Here is a 24,781-nt window from a genome sequence, read left to right on the forward strand (position 1 = left end):
ATTGAAGGATTCAAATGACAAAAGGCTAAATAAAAGTGTTCATTTTACAAATGGGAACAAGCAGAGAGGTTCAATATGTAAACTTACAGGCACTTTGATATCTACTAATATGTAAATAAGTCAAAAGTTACATATGAGCCAATTTAACCAACAAGTTACAGCGTTTAGCTTAGTTTATAAGCACCGGTGATATTTTCATCAACTTACAGGGGGACGGACTTTGATATCTACCAATATGTAAATAAGTCAAAAGTTACGTATAAGTCAGTTTAACCAACTTATAAGGTCGCTAAAAACATCATCTATATTTACAACTCTAATAAACCAACAAAAATATGAGATCAAATACAGAGCCAAACTCAAATTACCTCATGCAATGGCAATATTTCAAAAGAGAGAAAATAGTAAACACAGGTTGGAGAATTGACATTTTCTCAGTACAATATACAATTTTTCAAATTGAGAAACAAGGCTAAGGGTAACAACTAACAAGTACTAGTTTAATTTCTTTTCCACAAAAAGAGCACTACCATTTCTTGATTATACCATTTGAACATCATCCATATGATATGAACACAATAAGATTTGGGCATCATAACTTCTTGTCCTCTTTCTGTTCTTTGTCCTCCTGTTGTTCCTTGTTCTCACCCTTGTGCTACGATGAAATAGACACAAATGAGATGGAATAATAATGAAAACTAAATATACAACGATGTTTCTCGGTATGTCCACAGGAAACATGAGATTAGGGGTCAAATACCATTTGAAGTTATGTTGCTAGGACTCTTCAAAAATGTTGACGGCTGTGTCATGTGTGTCGGATCCTCCAAAAATAGTGTATTTTTGAAGGACCCGATACGGGTGTGGAAACATTTTTGGAGAGCCCGAGCAACTTAGATTTGAAGTGTGTGACAGTACAGGAAACTAACTGCCTAATGGATTAAGGAATATAGCACAGAGAGAAGGCACATAAATCAATATAACATCATTCACATGCTAGGGAATTAGTTTTTCAATAATTCTATTTCCTTCGCGCATCTTTCTCCTTAGTTAAATTTAGATAGCTGAAATCTACGAAAAACACAAACTCCAGTTCCTTTTGTGCCTTCCATCTTATTGGTCACCTCTCTTTCTTGCCTTCCGCTTCTTTAAGAATGATTCGCAGATGATGTACTTTTCCCACAATTGACTGTAGAGGAAACCTTAGTTTTGCTGCATTCTTAAGACTTCCAAGCAAGATGAGTCGGCGTCAGAAGTATGAAATAGTCAATCTACTCAGTCAAAGAATTTTTTCAACTCTGATCCTTTCAGCCCTAGTTTCGCTCTAAGCCAAGGCCTTTAGTCGATCTGGTTCAGCCACATGCTTTCTAAGGGAAAATCAAGACTCTTTAGAATTGTGAATTTCTAGTTATCACACACACTTGGTGCGCTTGACTTTCTTCCGCAAGGGTCTGGTATAAAACTTCATTACTTCAAGAATGATCTCAGCTTAGTCTAAAAGTTTTTCTACGATTCTTTCTTTATCTTTTTTGGATCGTTAGCAAGGTGTAAAAATTGAAATGATCAAGGGATCTAGTAAAATAAAAGGTGTTCCGCAAACCTAAAAGACAGTTATATACATCATCACTTTCAGCCAATTAGTCTGAACAAAAAAAAAACCTTGAATTGCCTTTTAGATATACTATATACGTAATGCAGTATGTTTGTGTGGTATCTCGTGCCTTGAGCCGGGGGTCTATCGGAAACAGCCTTTCTACTTCTTCAGAGGTAGAGGTATGGACTGCGTACATCTTACCCCCCCAGACCCCACTAGGTGGGAATACACTGGGTTTGTTGTTGTTGTTTGGGTTTGTTGTTGTTGTTGTTGTTGTATATACGTAATGCAGTAGGTGTGCCCAGATGTCTCTGGTGCCACAGTTCTTAGATTAACTTTCAAGCCCTAGAATATATTTCTGAAATTCAAGGAGTGCGTCTGTTCTGATATCTGAACGAGCATATTTAACTTATTGTCACCACTAAACAAAGAAGATAAATTGCTAGAAATCTATAAACAATATGACCATATAAACACGCAAAATAAATTACAAATAGACATGGCACCACACAAAACTTTAACAGCATAATTTTTAACATAATACGATCAACCAAATTAACACACCTCAGGCTGGCCTCGCATAGAAGCAAGGTAATCTTTAACTGTAGTGTTATTCGGATCAACACCTGGAAGCCGGGTAAGCTAACATAACATGAAATGAAAACCAAAGGAGATATTTAGTTTGATATCCATAGGATAAAAGCAGATACTTTGTGATGATACTAATAGGAGTGTCATCTTTTATTCAGCATAGAAAACTTACTTTAGCAAGAAATGATGACACGAATGATTGATCGGCCAACATTCGGTCACATCTGTCCTGCACAGATAATTCAAGAGCTGCAAGCATAAGAAGCAACAGGGCATATCAGAAAAGCACAACTTAGCACCCTTGCACGAATGCTGACGTAGTAAGAAGGATTCTGCACAGTTGCAGCCCTTTGTAGCAATTAAAATTTTGATAGGACTAACCAAGGTCATGTAAGAGGTAATTAACAGTGTCATGTATTTACACCTTTTGTCATTTAAAGATCATTTTGGACGATAAAAAGGATGGCAAAGTATGGTTAAAAGGCAGTTATTCAAAAATATTTTACATTAAAACTCTCATAATCTTCTTGTTTCAAATACATTATGCTAAGTGCAAACTATAAGAAAATGAAAGGGTAATTACCGGAAATTCCCCAAGAGTGAGGCAGGCATATACTATACAATGTATGTAATAGCAGTTGGTGAAATTCACCATATACTAGAAATCAATTGAAACGGCAAGTAAAAAGAACTTGAAATAATGTAAATGAACTAATGCATTCAGGTAGGCTTGCTAAAATTTAGAAACGCATTTCTATGACCTAATGACATAAACCAACAAAAGAACTTGGCATGCAAATACAATGACCAACCTGATACCTTCAAAATCTGCTTCCATGTCTCTTGTAGCAATGCTGGAGGAAGAAACATCCATCGACATTGCAATTGCTTGTTGTAACAGATCATTATCATCCTGTTGGAAGGGATCAATTTATTTTTAAGGAGTTAGTTTCATTGTGGAGTGGCAAAAGGCCAGGCATTACAAAACCTTCAAGCTTTAACTCATTTTCTTGAAAATTTCAATCTCTAGAAGTTTCTTTGCTAGGTATATAAAATAAAATGCTAGAAGACATCATAGTTACATATAAGTATGCTCCGTCTTGACAGTCTCAATGGTTGAGGGTACTGGTTATTGTCTCCTTATATGGCATTGGGCAATCCTCGCCTCGTGGGCTAACTTTTGGGGTAAAGTTAGGCCCATAGTGCATCTTTATTCACATGGTTTCAGAACAAGACCCATCTCTATACTTGGTTTACCCAAAGTTGGGCCTGTGTTATATTGTCCATGCTCCAAATGCCCAGCCTAGGCGTGTGGAGGAGAAATGTCAGACTCCCACATTGGATTAAGGATGTGGGCTATTGTCAAGTTGCAACCTACCCAAATTTGAGCAATCAATGGCACCTGCCACTAGGACAATATGGAACTTAACACCCACACACCATAAGGCTGGGTCTTCTAGCCATAGTTGGTCGTGCGTAAAATCCCTAATAGAGACTCAAATCTCCTTATCAGTCCCAAGCTCCAATAGGCCGAGCAAAATTGGAGACCGCCTTAATGGTTGCTCCAAAAGGGCCTAGCATTTTAACTTACATATGTGATGTGCCCATAAATGGGACCCTCACTTCCCACCCAAAATTAAAATAGCTGACAAAAAATTAACATTCAAAAGAATACCAGTTTCTTCTTTTCATCTCCAATTTTTCTAATAACTCAAAAACTCCTCAGAAATTTCTAAAATAGTGAGATACCCACCATTAGATCAGCTGCCTTGTTTTCAGTTTTAGACCTTCTGGCACTGAAATTTTCAGTCATTATAACATACTGGGAAGTTGACTGGGCTTCTCCTTTTTCATGTTTTGCAGCTTCTTCTGCAGCCTTCTTAGCTGCTGCTTCTTGTCTAGCCTTTTCCTCCTCCATTGAGGCACGAAGTACCAGAGCAAGATCAGGATCCAAGTTAAAATCAACACCAAAATCATAGTCCGGCCATGCCTTAGCAGCAACTGTAGCTGCAGTAATAGCTTCAGCAAATCCATTTCCAGCAAAGAGAGGAGAACTGCCAATTTCAGATGAACAACATGATATATTATGAATGTTATTTGAAGTTAGAGTAAGAGACGGTAAAATATTTCTAGCAACCTAAATAGCACATCAGAAAGATCTCTAGCACCAGGAGGAATATGAATGATGCGACTGTTATCACTGTTGTTGACTGCAGCAACTAATGCCTCAAGCTTCTCAGCCTTCCCCGCATCTTCTTCACCAAAACTAACAACATCAAGAGCCACATTATGATGCTTCAACTTTCTTCCAATCATCTCCAAGACCTCCTTGTCTTGTTTAACAGGGCTGAACAAATAGAAACGTCAATACAGAAAAAAAAAAAAAAAAAAAAGTCAAACAGCTGTGGTAGCAAAGACTACCCAGGAAAAAACCATCACCTTCCAGCAAAAAGAATGATCCTCTGCTGCTGCTTTTGGTTTTGCCGATGCTTCAGCGCCAACTGTGCCACCTGGAGTCCAGCAGCCAAATTCACCTCACCACCGATATTTAATCCTGAAAAGATAAAAAAGGGCCAATCACATAAGAAATTGAAATGGAACTATCAAAAGGAGCTTAGTAAACAATGTATAGTTAACAAATATCTGAAGATGACAAGGATGTGAGTATAATACAGAGACATTACAGCAAGAATACACTGCTTTTGAGATTTATCTTTCCACAGCCGTCTTCTTCAGAAGGGTAATAGGGAGCCAATGGACATTCTATTGTGATTGCAAATGCATGAACACAACATACAAAGGAGTAGTTAAAAATTGAGGAAAGCCAAATTGAGGATCTTCATGAGAAGTTCAAAGAGAAATCCTCAACTTTTTCCCCAACCCTTTAGGCATTACCAGTCCTTTCAGTTCCAAATTTGGGCTTTTATTCACTACCACTCTTTCCCTCTCCCAATTTGATGTACATATAGGTTTTTACAGATATCACATACCCGCAGGTCTTTATCCTGCACCCCTTGTTTCATCCTAAGAAAATCATCCTTCTCAATTCGTTTCTTTTCTTTCATTCCTCTGGCATTTGAAAGCTTCCGCCTCTGCCTTTGCCATAAAGGGCTAAAAATGCTACAAGACAAAGTGTAGGAACCAGCTTATCTTTTATTACATCTTATTAAAAAGAAAAAAAAACATTTTCTTTTCTCTTTTAACCGATATCACATACCTGCAAATTTTTTAGATAATTTTTTTAAATTTATGAAGGGTATAAGTAGGCTTCATCACAAAATGGCATGGTGATATTGAGGATATTGGAAACCCTCTTATCAAAATCACAAATGGTAAAGAAGAAATAGCCTGGATAGGAAGAAACAAGTATTTTTAGCCACACGCGATCGAACATCAACGAATCTAGAGGTCTACCTAGAAAAGATTGGAAAAACCTTTGTCAAGATCCTACACAAGTAGCACTAGAACCGCAGATAGTCATAATTCTGAACCAATCATTAATCTTCCATACATGCTCTCGACATCAAAATGTCAAAAGTTCTGCTAAACCTACAACAACAACAACAACATACCCAGTGAATTCCAACAAGCGGGGTCTGGGGACGGTAGATTGAATGCAGACCTTACCACTACCTAGTGGAGGTAGAGAGGCTGTTTGCAGGAGACCCTCGGCCCAAGTGCATTAAATCCAAGGACAAGAAAAAACAGTGAAGAGAGCATAACAATCAATAAAGAAAGAAGTGCAAAGCCTACACGAAAGGAACAATAATAACAGCAAAAAAATATGCGATCGAAACAGCATAAAAAACATACGATGAATGATAGCAAAAGCAAGAACTACAAGGATGCGACTAGTACTATGATAGAAACCAACCACCCTAAATGTAGCACCTCGAAAAATTTTGAATCTAAGTTTAATACTCTAGACGAGGACAACTCTTAATTTATAAAGAGTTACGGGGCGCGCTATATACCGAATTGGTGATCGTCGCGTTTACCTTCCAGTGGAATTAATAATGTGATATTAAGAATTTCTAAGGAGTTATAAAAATGATTCCTATTCTGAATTTTTCAGAAGCTATAAGTAAAGACAAGGTATATGAGGATGACTTCACAAAGGATTTATTGACAAGGTATATGAGGATGACTTCACAAAAGGATTTATTTATAGTTAAAAGTGTAAAACTTACCTATGGTACTATTATGAAGTGTGCATATATTATATGTTTACACAAATTAAGTGGATTTCTTTTGAACTATTTCATATTTAGTAAGTGACGGGGGCCACTTTGACTTTCCTTATACTACACAAGTGAAGTGAATTAGTAAAGGGATATTTGGTTGGGAAAAAGGAAATCAAGAAAGCATGCAGGTGCTACTACATACTACTACATACTAATGCGGCTCAATTCTCTTCCTCTTCTCCGTTCATGCAGCAACTAGTAAGCAAAAAATTTGGTGGATGAGGAGATTAAAAGGGAAGGAATCACCTGGATCCTTAAGGATCAGGCAAATTAAAAGATTTCTATGTCAATTTCAAAGGATCTAGAAGAAGTGATTTCAATAATCGATAGTTAGGGTGAACCCCAAGAGGTAAATTCTCCATCCCTCTCTTGAATATGATTATGGATAAGTATTTGGGATATTCGATTTGAATTTCGTGCTACTTCTTGAAATGTGTCTTATAACTAGGATTCTTGAAAAAGGGGAAAAGATGAAATTGTGGAAAAAATAGAATTTTTGGGAACTCTTACCAACTGGACAGATTTGGTATTGAATTACACATGTTAGAAAAATTAAAGGATTTACTCCGGATAATTGTTAAGAAACTTGACTAACTTTGGGCATAAGTAAAAAGTATTGGAACAACTTGGTATATGAATTCACGAGTTATTGATGATATATAAGTACTGTATATGTAGTTGACAATGTTGGATTACTTGCTCACCAATTGGGGGTGGAAGCTCATAGTTAGTTGTGTAAAGATTACACCCCATCTATAGAGATGGTAGGGACTCGCACTTCTACCGCTAGCTAGGAAAGCACCAAAGATATGCAAAGCTAAATCCTCCTTCGTTGTTAAGGTACGACTGAAGGTTGTCTTAACAGGTGACTATATGCCTAATGTGGCCACAACATCCACATGCCCTTTCCATTTGAAATTTCTTGTCTCCGACCTTCATGAGTTCACTTTTGTCGCGTCAAGTATCTATAGAGTCATAAATGACTGTATTCATGCTCATTAGAAATTCTTAGAGTTCATATGGTACATCTATCACATGCTATATATTTAGAATAAATGGCTACAGTATAGTTACACTGGTATATTGGATCACATAAGCAATATAGTCATATGATGATATAAAGAACTACTGTTAAATTGCTCGATGCCATTAAAGAAATTAGTAGCCGTTTGGCCATGAAAAGTTTGTACTTTTTCCCGGATAATTATTTCACTTTAGTGAAAAAAGTGAAAACTGTGTGTTTGGTCATGAAAATACTTGTTTTCACTCAAACTTCTCTCACAAAATTTCAAAAACAACTTTAATTTAAATTCATGGCCAAACACAACTCCAACTCCGAAAAATTATGATTTTCATGGCCAAACGGGGCCAAATAGTTGTATATGGAAAGCACTACTTGGTAAAAGTTTACGATGGGAGGGTATTCCTAGTTTTGGCTTGACACACATGTGCGACGTAATTCTGTGCACAGAATTGAGACAAGATAATTATAGTGAGCCCAAACATTGTGGCGTACCCGCCCTTGTGGCATCATTTATATTTGGAGTCAACTGGAATGTCATGTACTGGTTCCCCTAACTCGAGCCAATATATGACACATATGGCCCGCAAACAGACCCTCATAGTGAGCCCATGGGGGGCATATCCTGTATCAGACTGCGATTACAGTTATACGTATAAAATCGTAGCAATGAGTATTTAACCAACATATGCTATATATTTGCCATCGATTGCCTTTGATAGGCCATCATATGATTATTTGTAGTAAAGCCATCACCATGCGCTTCATAATGATGAATTACTCATAATAAGACGTCATATGATAAGTTAACAAGGCAAATGCATAGGCTATCATTTTATACTACATATCTGTCACTTATACGCTCATAAGCTATAGTTCCATATAGGAGTTTCTACTATTCAGTTATGTACAATTGCGCATTTTGTTACTTGATTCATTGAGCATCCTTATATGTCCATATGTTATACTGTCTGCTTTATATATGCTTTATATACCAGTACGTTTTGTATATGTACAGACGTCCTTATGTTGGGGGCGCCGCATCTTTGTAAATACAAGATCAGGTCCGCAAGTGAATAGATATCCATGTTAAGGTTCCTAGCCCTCCCCAGCTGGTATGTGGGTGAGCTCCATCTCTACTTGGAGCCAAATTATGTCTAGTACTTTTGGCTATATGTACAGGTTGCTAATTGGGTACCTTGGGGCCTATCTTGACTAGTTATTAGTAACACAGTGTTGTAAACTCTTCAGAGGCTTCCTAGAATTAAATACAATTTTTCTCCAGATAACTCAGATAGTATGTGTATTTAACTCGCAATAGATCTTCCGCTCGTTTATTATTTTATAACTCCGTATATGTCATAGGTTATTTATAAAGCAGATGTTCATGCGGTTCTTGTCCGCCCCTACCATTCTGGGGGCGTGACACTAAACCTTCAGGAGGCAGCACAACAATCTACTCCCTACTAAACTTCTACCCTACTACCATAAACCTCCTGCTAAGCCTAGCGTCCATTAAATCCAATGTCAAGATAGCAAGCTGCAAAACCTATAGAAGTAATTTTAATGGCGTCTACAGAGTAATTAATTACTGCAAAGAAAGCATAGCCATGCAGAGAAGCTTACCGTCCATGAAAGCTAACATCTTCCGTAGGTGGCTGGTAGGTGTAACTAATACACGAACCCCTTTCCCAGCCATGGTCAATATTCCAACTGCATTCTTAGGGTTTGACTGCAAACAGATTAACCAAATCAAACAATGGAACAGTCAAGAGTGTAGACTTAGTGCTTACTAAAAGGTAAGAAATTGCTGAAATACATTGTAACGTCATTGAGTCAGATATTCATGGAAAAAAAATCCTAAGAAGAGTAAAACACGTGATCAGTAGGTGAGGAGTACCACTGCGCCCATATTTACTGATAGTTCACAAGCTTCGTGTAAGTACAAATCATCGACTATATACACAACAGTGCTGTCAAAAGCTCATTTGAGGGTGCACTATAGCCCCCAAGCTAGATACAAAACATGTTGAGCTTACTGCATCAAAGCACTTGTGGCGGGTGTCTCATTACCCATGGAGTCCCTCTTGAAGAGGATAACACTAAACAATAACTATTTCAGTTAGTCATACTTTTGACAGTTCAACAACAATAATTAACTGAGTGTATTCCCAGAGATGGGGTCTGGAGAAGGTCTACACAATCAACCTCAGGGATATAGAGAGTTGTTTCCAAAATACCCTCCGCTCAAGTAACACATAACTAGGCTGTTTGAAAAAGACAATACAGAGATAAAACAACGAACACAACAAATAATTGAGAAAGCATAACATACCATACAGAGCAGAATAACACGATAAATGAAGCATAAAAAACAACAGGCAGTATTAGCAGAAACCAGAGAAGAACAAGGATTAGGAACTACGAGAATAATGCTAATACTATCTATCCACCAACATACCCCACAGGAGACCGAGACAACAGTGATATTCTTTCTAGTCAGTTCATTTTTCCATATTAATTGCTGTTACATATTTCTAGTTATTGTTCTTGAATTAGGGTCTACGGAAGCAAACTCTCTACCTCCCAAGATAAGGGCAAGGTCTACGTAACGGGTATGTTGTTGTTGATCTTGAATTACACATGTACTTTTTTATAATTTCTACATTTTCCCTTTCTTTCCTTAAACCCCACACTATACTTGATCCCTTGTTAAGGTGTTCACTTTTTGCCTTTGTTAACATTGATACCATGGGTATGTTGTTCCTCTTCTTCTTCTTGAATTACATATACGCTTTTTTATAATCTCTACATCTTCCCTTTCTTTCCTTAAACCGAACCTACAGTATACTTGGTCTTCTTTTTAAGATTCACTTTTCGCCTTTGTTAACGCCGAAACTAAGGTCCACGTACACTCTATCCTCCCCAGAGCCCACTTGTGGGATTACACTGGACATATTGTTGTTCTTGAATTACATATACATTTCTATAATTTCCACATTTTCCCTTTCTTCCATTAAGCTCTACACTATACGTGGTTCCTTTTCTTTCACTTTTCGCCTTCAATAACACTGATACATAGCATTTTGTATAACTAAAAAACAAGCTAATCAAAGGTTAAATAAATACCTAGGTTTTAGCACCACATATGAAACATTTCTAAAATTTCTACATTTGCTCTTTTTTCATAAACCCTACACTATACGTGGTCCCCTTTTTTTTCCACTTTTCGCCTTCGATAACACAGATAAACAGCATTCTATATAACTCAAAAACAATCAATAATGGCCAAAAATACTGCCAACAAAGCTATTCAAAAGTTGAATAAAAGCATCAGATTAAGCTTCAAACAGGTTACTCGGGTAATCGCCATTACACATCCACTCAGAATTACATATACACATTCTTATAATTTCCATATTTTCCCTTTCTTTCATTAAACCCTACCGACTATACTTATTCCTTTTTTTTCCGCGTTTCGCCTTCACTAACATTGACACATAGCAGTTTTATATAACTCGAAAACAATCAGTAAGAGCCAAAACCGCTGCCAACAAAGCTATTCAAAAGTTGAATAAACAAAACTACCTGTGTTTTAGCACCACAAATGAAACTAAAAGCATCAGATTGAGCTTCAAACCGATTAATCGGGTAATCACCACTACACATCCACTCAGAATTGCATTTTTTTGAACATTGGTAAATTGGTATTCTTCAGCATATCCTTATGCTGGCCACCTTCAGAAATTACATAACCTTAATCAGAATTATAGATTTCCTATTAGATCTACAATCTCATCTACATCCACTATACACAATTGTTTACGCCAAAAAAGTAAAGATACTAAACGATTCCATTTTACTTTTTGAATGGAATTGGATTTATCTTCACAACATCTCCCATTTCTTTCTATCCATATAGACCACCATATGCATGATGGAACCAGCTTCCACCACCTCTTCTGAGTCTTGTTTCCCCCTTTTTTGATCCAGCAACTATATAAGTCAGCTGTGTGCTTAGGCATGGACCAACTATAACTATTGATGTTAAGAAAGAGTTCCCAGAGTTGAGCTGTATACTTGCAATGCATAAATAAGTTACTATTAGTCTCCCCTGTCAGGTTGCATAGAAAGCATCTGGGGACTAGCGTCCTTCCTTTCTTCTGAAGGATTTCTTGGGTAAGACATGCTCTTTGTCTTCCATTGATGGTTAATATTTCCAGGTCCCCCACCTTGTATCCCTTGTTTGTATGCACTATTAACTGTGAACTTTCCATCCTTGTTGTGTTTCCAAATGATCTTTTCTGGTACATTTGTGTCCTAGTTTAGTTCCTTCTAGTTTTTCTAGTAGGAGAGCCACCCTATCTAATGACTAGCCTTCTGAAAGAGAGATTCCACCCGTGTGCAGACCAACATTCATTGACCCTACTTTCTGGATTGGTGCTAATTGAGAAGAGGTCCGGAAATAACTCACTCAAAGGATTATAATTTCCACATTCGCCCTTTCTTCTATTAAATTCTACACTATCCCTTTCTTCTATTAAATTCTACACTATACTTGGTCCCTTTTTTTTCCACTTCTCGCCTTCAATAACACCGATACATAGTAATTTTATATAACTCGAAAACAATCAATAATGACCGAAAACGCTGTCAATAAACTATTCAAAAGTTGAATAAACAACTTATTACCTGCATTTTAGCACCACAATTAAATTAAAAGCATCAGATTGAGCCTCAAATCGATTACTCGGGTAATCACCATTACACATCTACTCAGAATTACATATATACTATAGTTTTATAATTTCCACACTTGCCCTTTCTTTCATTAAATTCTCGCCTTCTTCGCAGCATTTCTATATTACTCGAAAACAATTGTTAATACCTAAAAACACTGCCGACAAAACTAATTACTCGCGTAATCACCATTATGTATCCACTTAGAATTACATATAAACTACATTTTTATAATTTCCACATTTTCCCTTTCTTCCATTAAACCCTACACTAGGTCCTTTTTTTCACTTCTCGCCTTCCGTAACAATCAAAAACAATCTATTACAACCAAAAATGTTGTCAACAAAACTGATTACTCACGTAATCACCATTACACATCCACTCAGAATTACATATACTACATTTTTTTTAATTCCACATTTGCCCTTTCTTTCATTAAATTCTCGCCTTCGTCACGACATTTCTATATAATTCGAAAACAATCATTAATACCCCAAAACACTGCCAACAAAACTAATTACGCGAGTAATCGCCATTACACATCCACTCAGAGTTACATATATACTACATTTTTATAATTTCCAAACTTGCCCTTTCTTTCATTAAATTTTCACCTTTGTTGAAGCATTTTTATATAACTCGAAAACAATTGTTAATACACAAAAACACTGCCAATAAAACTGATTAATGCATAATCACCATTATTTATCCACTCAAAATTACATATATACTACTTTTTTTTTATTATTTCCACATTTTCCCTTTCTTCCATTAAACCCTACGCTATACTTGGTCCCTTTTCTTTCCACTTTTCGCCTTCGATAACACAGATAAACAACATTCTGTATAACTCAAAAACAATCAATAAAGGGCAGCCCGGTGCACCCGCTATGTGCAGGGTCCGAGGAAGGGCCCAACTACAAGGGTGTATTGTACGCAGTCTTACCTTGCATTTCTGTAAAAGGTTGTTTCCAAAGCTTGAACCTATGACCTCCCGGTCAAATGGAAACAACTTTACCAGCAACTCGAAAACAATCAATAATGGTCAAAAACGCTGCCAACAAAGCTATTCAAAAGTTGAATAAAAGCATCAGATTGAGCTTCAAACCGGTTACTCGGGTAATCACCATTACGCATCCACTCATAATTACATATATACTACATTTTTATAATCTCCAAATTTGCCCTTTCTTTCATTATATTCTCGCCTTCGTCATAGCATTTCTATATAACTCGAAAACAATCGTTAATACCCAAAAACACTGGCAACAGAACTGATTACTCGCGTAATCATTATGTATCCACTCAGAATTACATATATGCTACATTTTTATAATTTCCACACTTGTCCTTTCTTTCGATAAATTCTCGCCTTTGTCACAACATTTCTATATAACTCGAAAACAACCGTTAATACCCAAAAGCACTGCCCACAAAACTGATTACTCGCATAATCACCATTACACATCCACTCAGAATTACATATATGCTAAATTTTTATAATTTCCACACTTGCCCTTTCTTTCATTAAATTTTCGCCTTCGTCATGCATTTTTATACAACCAAAACAATCCTTAATATCTAAAAACACTGCCAAACAAAACTAATTACTCGGGTAATCACCATTATGCATCCACTCAGAATTACATACATGCAACATTTTTATATTTCCACATCTGCACATTCTTTCATTAAATTCTCACCTTCGTCACAACATTTCTATATAACTCGAAAACAATCTTTAATACCCAAAAACACTGCCAACAAAACTAATTACTTGGGTAATCACCATTACGTATCTACTCAGAACTACATATATACTACATTTTTATAATCTCCACACTTGCCCTTTCTTTCATTAAATTTTCACCTTCATCGCAGCATTTTTATATAACTTGAAAAAATAGTTAATACCCAAAAACACTGCCAACAAAATTGATTCCTCGTGTAATCACCTCTATACATCCGCTCAGAATTACATATATACTATTATTATATATAATTTCCACATTTTCCCTTTCTTCCATTAAACGCTAAACTATACTTGGTCCATTTTTTCACTTCTCACCTTCCACAACAATCGAAAACAATCTATTACCACCAAAAATGCTGCCAAAACTGGTTACTCGCATAATCACCATTACACATCCACTCAGAATTACATATACACTACATTTTTATAATTTCCACATTTGCCCTTTCTTTCATTAAATTTTCACCTTCGTCGCAACATATTTGTATAACTCGAAAACAACAAAACTAATTGCTCGGGCAATCACCATTACGCATCCGCTCAAAATTACTTATATACTACATTTTTATAATTTCCACATTTGCCCTTTCTTTAAATTTCCACCTTCGTCGCAACATATTAAACTAATTACTCGGGCAATCACCAATCACCATTACGCATCCACTCAGAATTACATGTATACTACATTTTTTATAATTTCCACATTAGCCCTTTCTTTCATTAAATTTTCACCTTCGTCGCAACATATTTATATAACTCGGAAACAACAAAACTAATTACTCGGGCAATCACCATTACGCATCCACTCAGAATTACATATATACTACATTTTTATAATTTTCACATTTTCCGTGTCTTTCATTAAATTTTCACCTTTGTCGCAACATTTTTATACAACTCGAAAACAACAAAACTAATTACGCGGGTAATCACCATAACGCATCCACTCAGAATTAGACATATACTACATTTTTATAATTTCCACATTTGCCCTTTCTTTCATTAAACTTTTACCTTCGTCATAGCATATTTATATAACTGGAAAACAACAAACTTAATTACTCGGGCAATCACCATTACGCATCCACTTAGAATTACATGTATACTACATAATTATAATTTCCACATTTGCCCTTTCTTTCATTAAATTCTCGCCTTCATCACAACATTTCTATATAACTCGAAAGCAATCATTAAAACACTGCCAACCAAACTGATTACTCGCGTAATCACCATTACATATATATTACTTTTTTTTATAATTTCCACATTTTCCCTTTCTTCCATTAAACCCTACACTATACTTGGTCCTTTTATCCACATTTCGCCTTCCATAACAATCGAAAACAATCTATTACACCCAAAATGCTGCCAACAAAGGTTGAATAAACCAAAGTACCTGAGTTTGAGCACAGCAAATGAATTTACAAGCATCAGATTGAGCTTCAAGCCGATTACTCGGGTAATCACCATTACGCATCCACTCAGAATTATCAATACATATCATTGTAGCCTGAAAAACAAAAAACAATTAACAAAATTCTAAAATCGAAAAACAAAAAAAAACGTAAAAGCCCTAATTTGCAAAAATCGAATTTACAAATTGAACGGAGTATTGATAACAACGAAGAGGGTTTTCGAATCAAATTGCATAAAATTTAACCTAACATGAAAATTTTTTTTCGTGGTATTAATTTGAGAATGTTTACGATTTATAATATTTTTTATATATAATCTTTGAATATTTAAATTTTAAATTATTAGAGTATTAATTAATTTATTTTAGTATAGCTTCAAAGTTTAGTTAACCTCAAGCACCATTGTTAAGTGAATTCAAGAGGTTAAAATTGTTGAGAATTCTCTAGTTTCTTTACTTGGTGGACTACTGATTTGTAACTGCTATTTATACTTTAGTTGATATCTTACTAAAATAAATGTCACATATTAATTAATTAATTATTAAATTAAAATGAGAAAATACTCAATTATTGCCCTTGAATTATCTATGACCCCTAAACTAATTAAAAGTATAATTTTGACACCTTTAGTACCTACGTAGGCACACACTCAATTATTGCCCTTGAATTATCTATTACCCCTAAACTAATTAAAAGTATAATTTTGACACCTTTAGTACCTACATGGCACACACGTGTGCCTACGTAGATACTTCAGTGTGTTGTGCCACATATGTGTCATGTAGGCACTAAGGATGTCAAAACTACAATTAAAATTAATTATTTTTTATTTTATTTCTACAATTAATAATATAATAATTTCAATTTTAACATTCATTTCTATGCTTTATGATTATCACTAATATGAGTAAAAAATAAAATATTAAACTTCATCATTTAATTTATAATTTTTTAATTACCGTGTATAATGAAATGTTGAGAAGCAATAGTGAGTAAGATTACTGGGAGGAATATTTTTGTTGTAAAGTTTGGGTTTTTTTCTTTTTCGGTCAGAAAAGCTTTTATTTATATAACAAAAGTTCTACATGGACAATAACTATGGCATATTATTATAAATTTCCGGAGAAATAACGTGATATAGAGTAAAGGTGAGAATTTTAGTCCATATTTACAAACTTAATTCATATTAAATAAGTTGAATCAATTATGTTTTAATTGCGTAATTATGAGTTCCAGTCTAATTCTAGCCCATAAAAGTTATAAACTAATATAAATATTCATATACGAGCTCATATTTGTTAGGTGAGAGTTGGGATCAAAGTTGGAAGTTTGTTCTCGGGTCGTTGTTGGGGTTGGGGTCCGAAGTGGGAGTTGGTGTCAAGGTTGAAAGTCGAGTCTTAAGCAATGGTTGGTCAGTTTGCGAGCGAGAGTCGAATCTAAGATCGAGTGGATTGCACTTCAATAGGGAGAATTCATACAAAAATTTGTGTTGTCTAAGAATAGTGATAGAGCCAAAATTTTCACTTAGGGAGTTCAAAGATTGAAAAAATAAACTCACGAAACTAGCTAAAGGGGGTTCAACATCAACTATATATACATAAAAGATAAATTAACTATATGTAAATAGTACAATTTTTCGTCGAAGGGGTTCAAATGAACCCTCTAGTCATAAGATGGCTTCGACCATAATGGAAGAAAGAAAAAATGTGGAAATTATAAAATAAAGTAGTATATATATAATTTGGAGTAGATGCGTAATGGTGATTACCCGCGTAATTAATTTTGTTGTTTTCGAGTTATGTAAAAATGTTGTGACGAATGCTAAAACTTAATGAAAGAAAGGGCAAATATGAAAATTATAAAAATGTACTAGTATATATGTAATTTTGAGTGGATGCGTAATGATGATTACCTGAGTACATTATTTTGTTGTTTTCAAGTTACATAAAAATGTTGCGATGAAGGTGAAAATTTAATGAAAAAGGGGCAAATGTGTAAATTATAAAAAAATATAGCATATATATAATTCTGAGTAGATGTGTAATGATAATTACCCAAGTAATCGGCTTGAAGCTTAATGCTTGTAATTTCATTTGTTGTGCTAAAACTCAGGCACTAGGGTTTATTCAACCTTTGAATAGCTTTGTTGACAACATTTTTGGTGTAATAGATTGTTTTCGATTGTTATCGAAGGCGAAAAGTGAAGGAAAAAAAAAAAGATCAAGCATAGTGTAGAATTTAATGGAAGAAAGGGAAAATGTGGAATTTATATATAGAGAAAATGGCCAAAAGATCCTTCAAGCTTTGCCCAAAATCCCAACTATACACTTAATCTTCACGGGAGTCCTATCACCCCACTCAACTATCGTGTATTTATTACCCCTCCAAATGCTGATGTGGCAAAGAAGGTGAGAACACCCTTTTCTAGACGCGTTGGTTTAGTCCCAACAACTTCAAATTGAAAATTTTAGCCTTCCACCTGTATAATACACATCATTAAATGATATTTTGAAGAAATAAATCATGAAAAATGGCTTGCAACGGTCATTTCCTCTTCTTTATATTACTCTTCTCTTTGTCCACCTACCACCTTCATCTTCTTCCATTTTTTTTATTTCTTTAACCTAAGTTTTAGCTTTTAATCCCAATTTCTACTTGAATTCTTGGAGCTTTGTTGTGTAATTTGGTTCAACTCTTAATTTAGGGTTTGTAATTTGATGATCGATTTTGTCGGAATTCATAAAATGACAAATTCAAAATTGAATAAGTTTTGTATGGATAAATCAAACCCAATGTTCAACGTTGTTGTGAGATGCAAGCATGGTATCTTGCTTGACTTGCAAACTTCATGGTCGAAGTCAAATCCGGGAAGAAGATTTTGGTCTTACCCCTATAATGGTGTATGTATTTCACATTGTATTTTACTGTCACTTTATATTCAAATTATGTTAATGTACTGATTTCTGCAAAAAATTTCAGTCTCAAAAATGTAATTTTTTTTCTATGGAGGAACAAAGAAAAAGTGGATCCAAGATCAAATTTTATCATTCCAAGATTAGTGAACAAAATCAATGAGTTGGAAGAAGATTTATGGCTTAAACAGGTCTAAATTGATAACTTGACACGAGAGAAGAGACTCAATGGAAGATGGAGATGGTATAGGTTCAATAGGAACATATTTTTATTTATTTTGATTTGTGTTGTTGCTATGTTCATCAGCAACAAATGAACTGAAAGTAGTTGCTAGATCTGGTCTACTATGGTGTAGATTTTGTATACCTCTCTCTAAATATATCGGATTATGTTTTGTTGTGGTATCTTTTGCCTAGTCTACTTCAGATGTTTGTTTTAATGTTGATGTGTTATTGTTTGTACGTTCAAAATTGTGTCTTGTGTTATTGCTATATTGTTGTTTACACTTACAAAATTGTGTCACATATTGCTCCTATGTTATTGTTTACACTTGTTGTGTCTTGTGTTATTGCTATGTTATTGGTTATACTTGAAAAGTTATGTCTTGTGTTGCCATCATGTTATTGTTTATGCTTACAAAATCTTGTAATGATAATGTTGTTTATGCAAAGCATTGTGCTACTGCTTTGTTATTGCTTACACTTAGATCGTGTAATAACAATATTGTGTTGCAGTTAAACAACACAACAATAATGCCTAATGACATCAAGAAAACATTCCAACTTTATACAACTCCATCATTCATACCAAAATAAATTTACATTCATAATGCCTAACCATTAGGCAACATTCATCAACAAAATACAGTGCTTAAATTATTTTTCCAACAACAAAATGAAATTGTTTTCATGTCAACTGGACTAAGTTAAAACACTGCTTAAAATACATCAACATCACTACAATTTTCATGGCATCTTCAACTGTGAAGAAGTGCAATGTTGACTTGAATGGTGTGAACTACTTCCCACTGTCTTCTTTCTTCTATTCTTTTTTTCGCTATGTTTACAACAATCGACGTCGGAAGCCTAAGAACCAAATAAATTAGCAGAACATTTGCGTAAGTCACAAAACCCTCTTTAATTTTTGATCTCAAACTCTCACCTACATGCGTAGACATAATAATCCCTTCCCTTTATAAAAAGTTATACTGCTATTTACAAGAAAAGAAATCTATTAAGCAGTCAACATATGCTTAGGGCAAACCCTAACTAACAATGAAATTAGTTTAGGGTAAAAACATGTACCTCTCCTAAATTAAACCAGCAATCAAATGTAAAATCTTCGAAAATCCACAAAACTTTATCACTAAAAGTAGATTCATACACAAAAATGACTAAATTTGCATGTAATAATGGAGGAATTTCGTGAAGGAAGAATGGAAGAGAGAGAAGAGAGGAGAGAAGAGAGAGGAAGCTCAAAGGGTGCTAATGGGACCATATGAAGATTTAAGAGGGAAATGACTTGGAAGGCGTGAGCCCAGCGCGTGTAAATACGAAGACATTATGATTTAGGTTAAGTTGTCACATCAGCATTTGGAGGGGTAATAAATACATGAAAAAATAGTTTAGTTCAGGGGGGTGATGGGACTCCCGTGAAGATTAAGTGTGTAGTTGGGATTTTGGGCAAAGCTTGGAGGGTCTTTTGGCCATTTTAAAATAGTATATATGTAATTTTGAGTGGATGTGTAATGGTGATTATCAAAGTAATTAGTTTTGTTGTTTTCGAGTTATATAAAAATGTTGTGACAAATGCGAAAATTTAATGAAAGAAAGGGTAAATGTGAAAATTATAAAAATGTCATATATATGTAATTCTGAGTGAACGTGTAATGGTGATTATCCGAGTAATCAACTTGAAGCTCAATGTGATGCATGTAATTTTATTTGTTGTGCTAAAACTTAGGTACTTTGGTTTATTCAACTTTTGAATAACTTTGTTGGTAGCATTTTGGGTGTAATAGATTGTTTTTGATAGTTATGGAAGGCGAAAAGTGAAAAAAGGAGCAAAGTATAGTGAAGGGTTTAAATTTTAATGGAAGAAAGAAAAAATGTGGAAATTATATACAAAAAAAGTAGTATAAATGTAATTCTGAGTGGATATATAATAGTGATTACACGAATAATCAGATTTGTTGGCAGTGTTAAAAAAAGGAACCACCTATAGTGTAGGGTTTAATGAAAGAAAGATCAAGTGTGGAAATTATAAAAATGTAGTATAGATGTAACTATATGAGTGGATACATAATGGTGATTACCCGAGTAATTAATTTTGTTGGCAGTGTTTTTGGGTATTAACGATCGTTTTCGAGTTATATAAAGATGTTCTGATGAAGGCGAAAATTTAATGGAAAAAAAGGCAAATGTGAAAATTATAAAAATATAGTATATATGTAATTCTGAGTGAATGCATAATGATGATTACTTGAGTAATCAGTTTGAAGCTCAATATGATGCTTTTAATTTCATTTGTGGTGCTAAAACGCATGTAGTAAGTTGTTTATTCAACTTTTGAATAGTTTGTTGACAGCGTTTTTTGATGTAATAGATTGTTTTTGATTGTTGTTGAAGGCAAAAAGTGAAAAAAAGGACCAAGTATAGTGTAGGGTTTAATGGAAGATAGTGACGAAGCCAGAATTTTCAATAAAGAAATTCAAAATTGAAAAAGTAGACACACGAAACTAGCGAAGGCTGAAGGGGGTTCAATATCAACTATATATAAATAAAAGATAATTTTAATCATATATAAATAGTATAATTTTTCGTCGAATGGTGTTTAGATGAACCCCTAGTCATAAGGTGGCTCCGCCCCTAACTACGCCGATGCAGTATAAAGGTAACTGATTCATATAATTGAGTACTTTTGATGGAAGTGTAATTTTATATGTCAAAAATCATGATAAATTGTAATAAATAATAGGTATGAACTCATAACTTTAAGAATACGATTGTCCTAATACTAACAAACTCTAAGATCAAATCCATAAAATAAAGATCTTGGAGCCGCCTCTTTTTATAATTTATGACAATAACTTTATTACTGGCTTAAAAATAAATATTTAAACGTATTTTCTTTAATTCTTACTCAAATACTAATAAATACTTAAAAATTATTTTGATTTAAAAACACCTAAAATAAGTGGATTCAGTCATGTTAGCACCCACTTTTAATGTTGCTATTTAATGCAAATAGAGTATAATTTAAAAGTTAATGCCATTTATAATCATTTCCAGTTCTGAGACTTTTGCAGTTCTTTGAGCAGTTTTGTTGTTCACATGATAAAAGTGGCATTTTCCTCAAGTAGTGAAAAGGCTATTTCGATGCACTAAAAGCTCTCGCTATGTGTGGGTTCTGGGGAAAGGGCAGGACCATGAGGGTCTATTTTCCCGAATAGACAGAAGGGCAGTCTGATGCACTAAAGCACCCGCTATGTACGGATTCAGGAAAAGGGCGGAACCACAAAGGTCTATTTTCCTTATTCAGAACTTCCTGGCAAAGCTAGTTATTGAGACATATGATAATCACAACATACACTTGCACTACAATTTGAGACACAACATTCAAAATATGCCTTAGGCATTTCAAACTTCACTCAAAATGACAAATGATAATTTAGTCCCGCGAATTTTCTTGACAAACTCGCGCAAAATGAACCGAGCATTCACCCGAATAAGCCTGAAATAATGCAGTAACAGATATGACAGTCGACACATCAACACGACCTAGTGCACCTCTCATTTATACCAAATTTTGAGGGTACAGGATAGAAATGTTACAGTAAAAGAATGATCAAACACCTCGAACAAGTCCAGAATCTTCTTTTTACTGATCCTTAAAAAACTGGGCATCCTTTAACCGCGACCCCTTCAGCGGTCGGACATTTAACTAATGGGCATCGATTTGCATCAGTTCCCCACCAGTCAAGCCTAACATGCTCCAGATAAAACATAATTGTGACGACTCCACAATTTCCGGTTGTATATATCTATAAGCAACAAATCCAGAAAGAAAAGTTATGATGATCAACTGTTGTAGTTAACAGAAGTAGCTGGTGGCATATGCATTATCCCAGCTAATAACACAGGCACTGTGATTAACCTGATCCACTGTTGGTTAGGAAAACTCTTGTGTCCGTTCCAAACAATGACAGGCGCTGTAGCTCCAAATAAGAAGCCCCAGTTTAGGATGACTGAGGCATCATAAAATATATGATCGCCTGGACAAGTTCACGGACTGCCAGGAGGAAGCAAATTAAAGCTCTCTCATAAATATTTGGGACGGTGTCCATGAGCTAGCCACCATTGCTCCAAGATGCACTAAAGTTGATATCAACATTCCAACAACCTGATTAAAGAGTTCAAAGCACAACGATTACAGCTTGTAGGACTATTCATTCAACCAGGCACCCAATATAGTTTAATCCAAATTGATGTTAAAAGGTTGTTGCTTTGCATTAGTTATTTATGTTGGGTTCATAGTAGATGAAAGAAGTGTGAATCGAAAAATGGAGAGTAAAAGGAGACACTAAAATGGAAAGTGTACTCCCAAATTGGCAAGCTTACTCTTTTCCCACATTTGTGGAAGAAGAGAACTTGAGGGTGTTTATATTGAGAAACACCAACTCCACATGGATAGTGAGGTAAGAACTAGATGATGCCTCGCGCCGTCGCCGTCGTCGCTCGCTTGACTCGGCTTCGGATTTGTTGATCAATAAAATCTATCTTTTTGGACAAATTTTATTTGATAGAAATAAATAAATTCAATCCGAAAACAGTGTTTTGAAACTCCATTTATAAATGCATGCATACAACGCACTGGTTCACTGGTTTGAACAAACTGATGTCACTGTTTCATGAACTGGTGTACATTTTCGAACTGATGTTGCTACAGAATGTTGCACTGCTTCATGAAATGATGCACTGTTTTCGAACAAATGCTGCAGAAAGTTGCAATTGTTCAACGAAAATACACACTGATTCACGAAGTGACATACCTGTTCGAAACAGATACACTGTTTAGCATAAACAGACATGCATTTTCAGAAAAAGTCACACCTCTAAATTGAACCAATGCTACCTTTTCGAAGAGGCATGTTATGGCTATAAAAAACTGTTTTCTTCCACAGGTTTTGAGTATGAAATTTTCTGAATTAAAAAACATTCTTATTGTCATCAAAATACTCTGTGTGATCATAAAAACCGTCAAGTGCGTTCGTAGAATCCGACTATTTGAGGTACCGCTATAGTTGGATTGCTGGCCATTTTATCTTAGGAGGAAAAATTCCACAACCTCGGGTACAGTGAGGGGAATTATTTCCTTAAGGAAACTCCATGAATTCGGACGACTTGGCCTTATTCAATTTCTGTTTCATCTTTATTTTTTTGAAAAAATAAATACACCTCTTGGAAAGGTCATTTTGATCTTGTGTTGAGGGTATTTGATACTTCATTGTGTTCTTGTTTATACTTGAACTAGAGTTGAAGTTGTTGTTGTAATATACAGATTCTGCATACCCGACTATATTGTGGAAAATAACAATCTTAAGGAAATAATCACTATTACAGAATTTGTATAGCTTGTTTCTGGAGATTAAAGTTTTTACTTTCTACTCCGCCTGAACTTAACTAGTGATCTGAAGTCATAAAAACTTCGTCACAAGTTAAAGATCATTCGGTTGACAATTGGAAGTCATAAAAACTTCATTGTTAACTAGAAACAAGAAGAAAATTTTAAAGTTGCTTAATTTTTATAAGTAGTATTCTGAAAATGCTAAGTATTTTTTGTCTTGTGGTAACAGAAAAATGGCAACTGAAAGTCAAATGATGGATGCGACAACGTCTGGGGGGCAACTAATATTGCCACATCAAGTCGCATAAATGCTCCGCCAACAATGGCATCGATGGAGAAGCCTGAAAAATTTTCGGGCATTGACTTTAAGCGGTGGCAGCAAAAGATGTTCTTTTACCTTACCACTTTATGTCTGCAACGGTTCACTAGCAAAGATGCTCCTGAGGTGCTCGAGGGAACCTTGGACAAAGATCGCTTCGTTATTGTAGAAGCTTGGAAACATTCAAACTTCCTTTGCAGGAATTATATTTTGAGTGGTCTCCAAGATGACCTCTACAATGTTTATAGTGGAACCAAGACATCAAAGGAACTGTGGGGGGCACTTGAACAAAAATATAAGACGGAGGATGCGGGAATTAAGAAATTCCTTGTTGTACGATTCCTGGACTTCAAAATGATAGATAGCAAATCTGTTGTCTCTCAAGTACAGGAGCTGCAAGTCATCATACATGATCTCCTAGAAGAAGGTATATCTTTGAAAAATACCTTAGTTGAACAAATTAAAAATGTTCTTAATACGCACATAAACTGTTTTGTAGGTTTAATTTTGAATGATGTTTTCCAAGTAGCAGTGATAGTTGAGAAGCTACCACCTTTGTGGAA

General features: G+C 35.1%; 1 protein-coding gene across 4 annotated transcripts; it reads right to left on the minus strand.

Annotated features, from left to right (window-relative positions):
* Nucleotides 1-236: 236 nt before the first annotated feature.
* LOC107868194 (26S proteasome non-ATPase regulatory subunit 4 homolog) lies at nucleotides 237-15,857 on the minus strand. 4 transcript variants are annotated; one of them, XR_001673693.2, is made up of 10 exons: nucleotides 15,753-15,814; nucleotides 15,343-15,456; nucleotides 9,077-9,182; nucleotides 4,625-4,739; nucleotides 4,323-4,532; nucleotides 3,939-4,239; nucleotides 2,998-3,098; nucleotides 2,358-2,434; nucleotides 2,159-2,236; nucleotides 237-655 (listed from the first exon to the last, which is right to left on the minus strand). XR_001673693.2 is itself a non-coding variant. In XM_016714810.2 (10 exons), the coding sequence occupies exons 1-10, from the start codon at nucleotides 15,762-15,764 to the stop codon at nucleotides 593-595; spliced, it is 1,170 nt and encodes a 389-aa protein (XP_016570296.1). In that variant the 5' UTR covers nucleotides 15,765-15,857; the 3' UTR covers nucleotides 237-592. The 4 variants fall into 4 exon arrangements, 3 of the variants coding, with proteins under 3 accessions (XP_016570296.1, XP_016570298.1, XP_016570299.1); XM_016714810.2 differs by having other exon boundaries at nucleotides 3,005-3,098; nucleotides 15,753-15,857; XM_016714812.2 differs by lacking the exon at nucleotides 15,753-15,814 and adding an exon at nucleotides 15,544-15,647 and having other exon boundaries at nucleotides 3,005-3,098.
* Nucleotides 15,858-24,781: the final 8,924 nt, after the last annotated feature.

This window comes from Capsicum annuum, chromosome 4, assembly GCF_002878395.1.
Source record: "Capsicum annuum cultivar UCD-10X-F1 chromosome 4, UCD10Xv1.1, whole genome shotgun sequence".
NCBI lineage: Eukaryota > Viridiplantae > Streptophyta > Magnoliopsida > Solanales > Solanaceae > Capsicum > Capsicum annuum.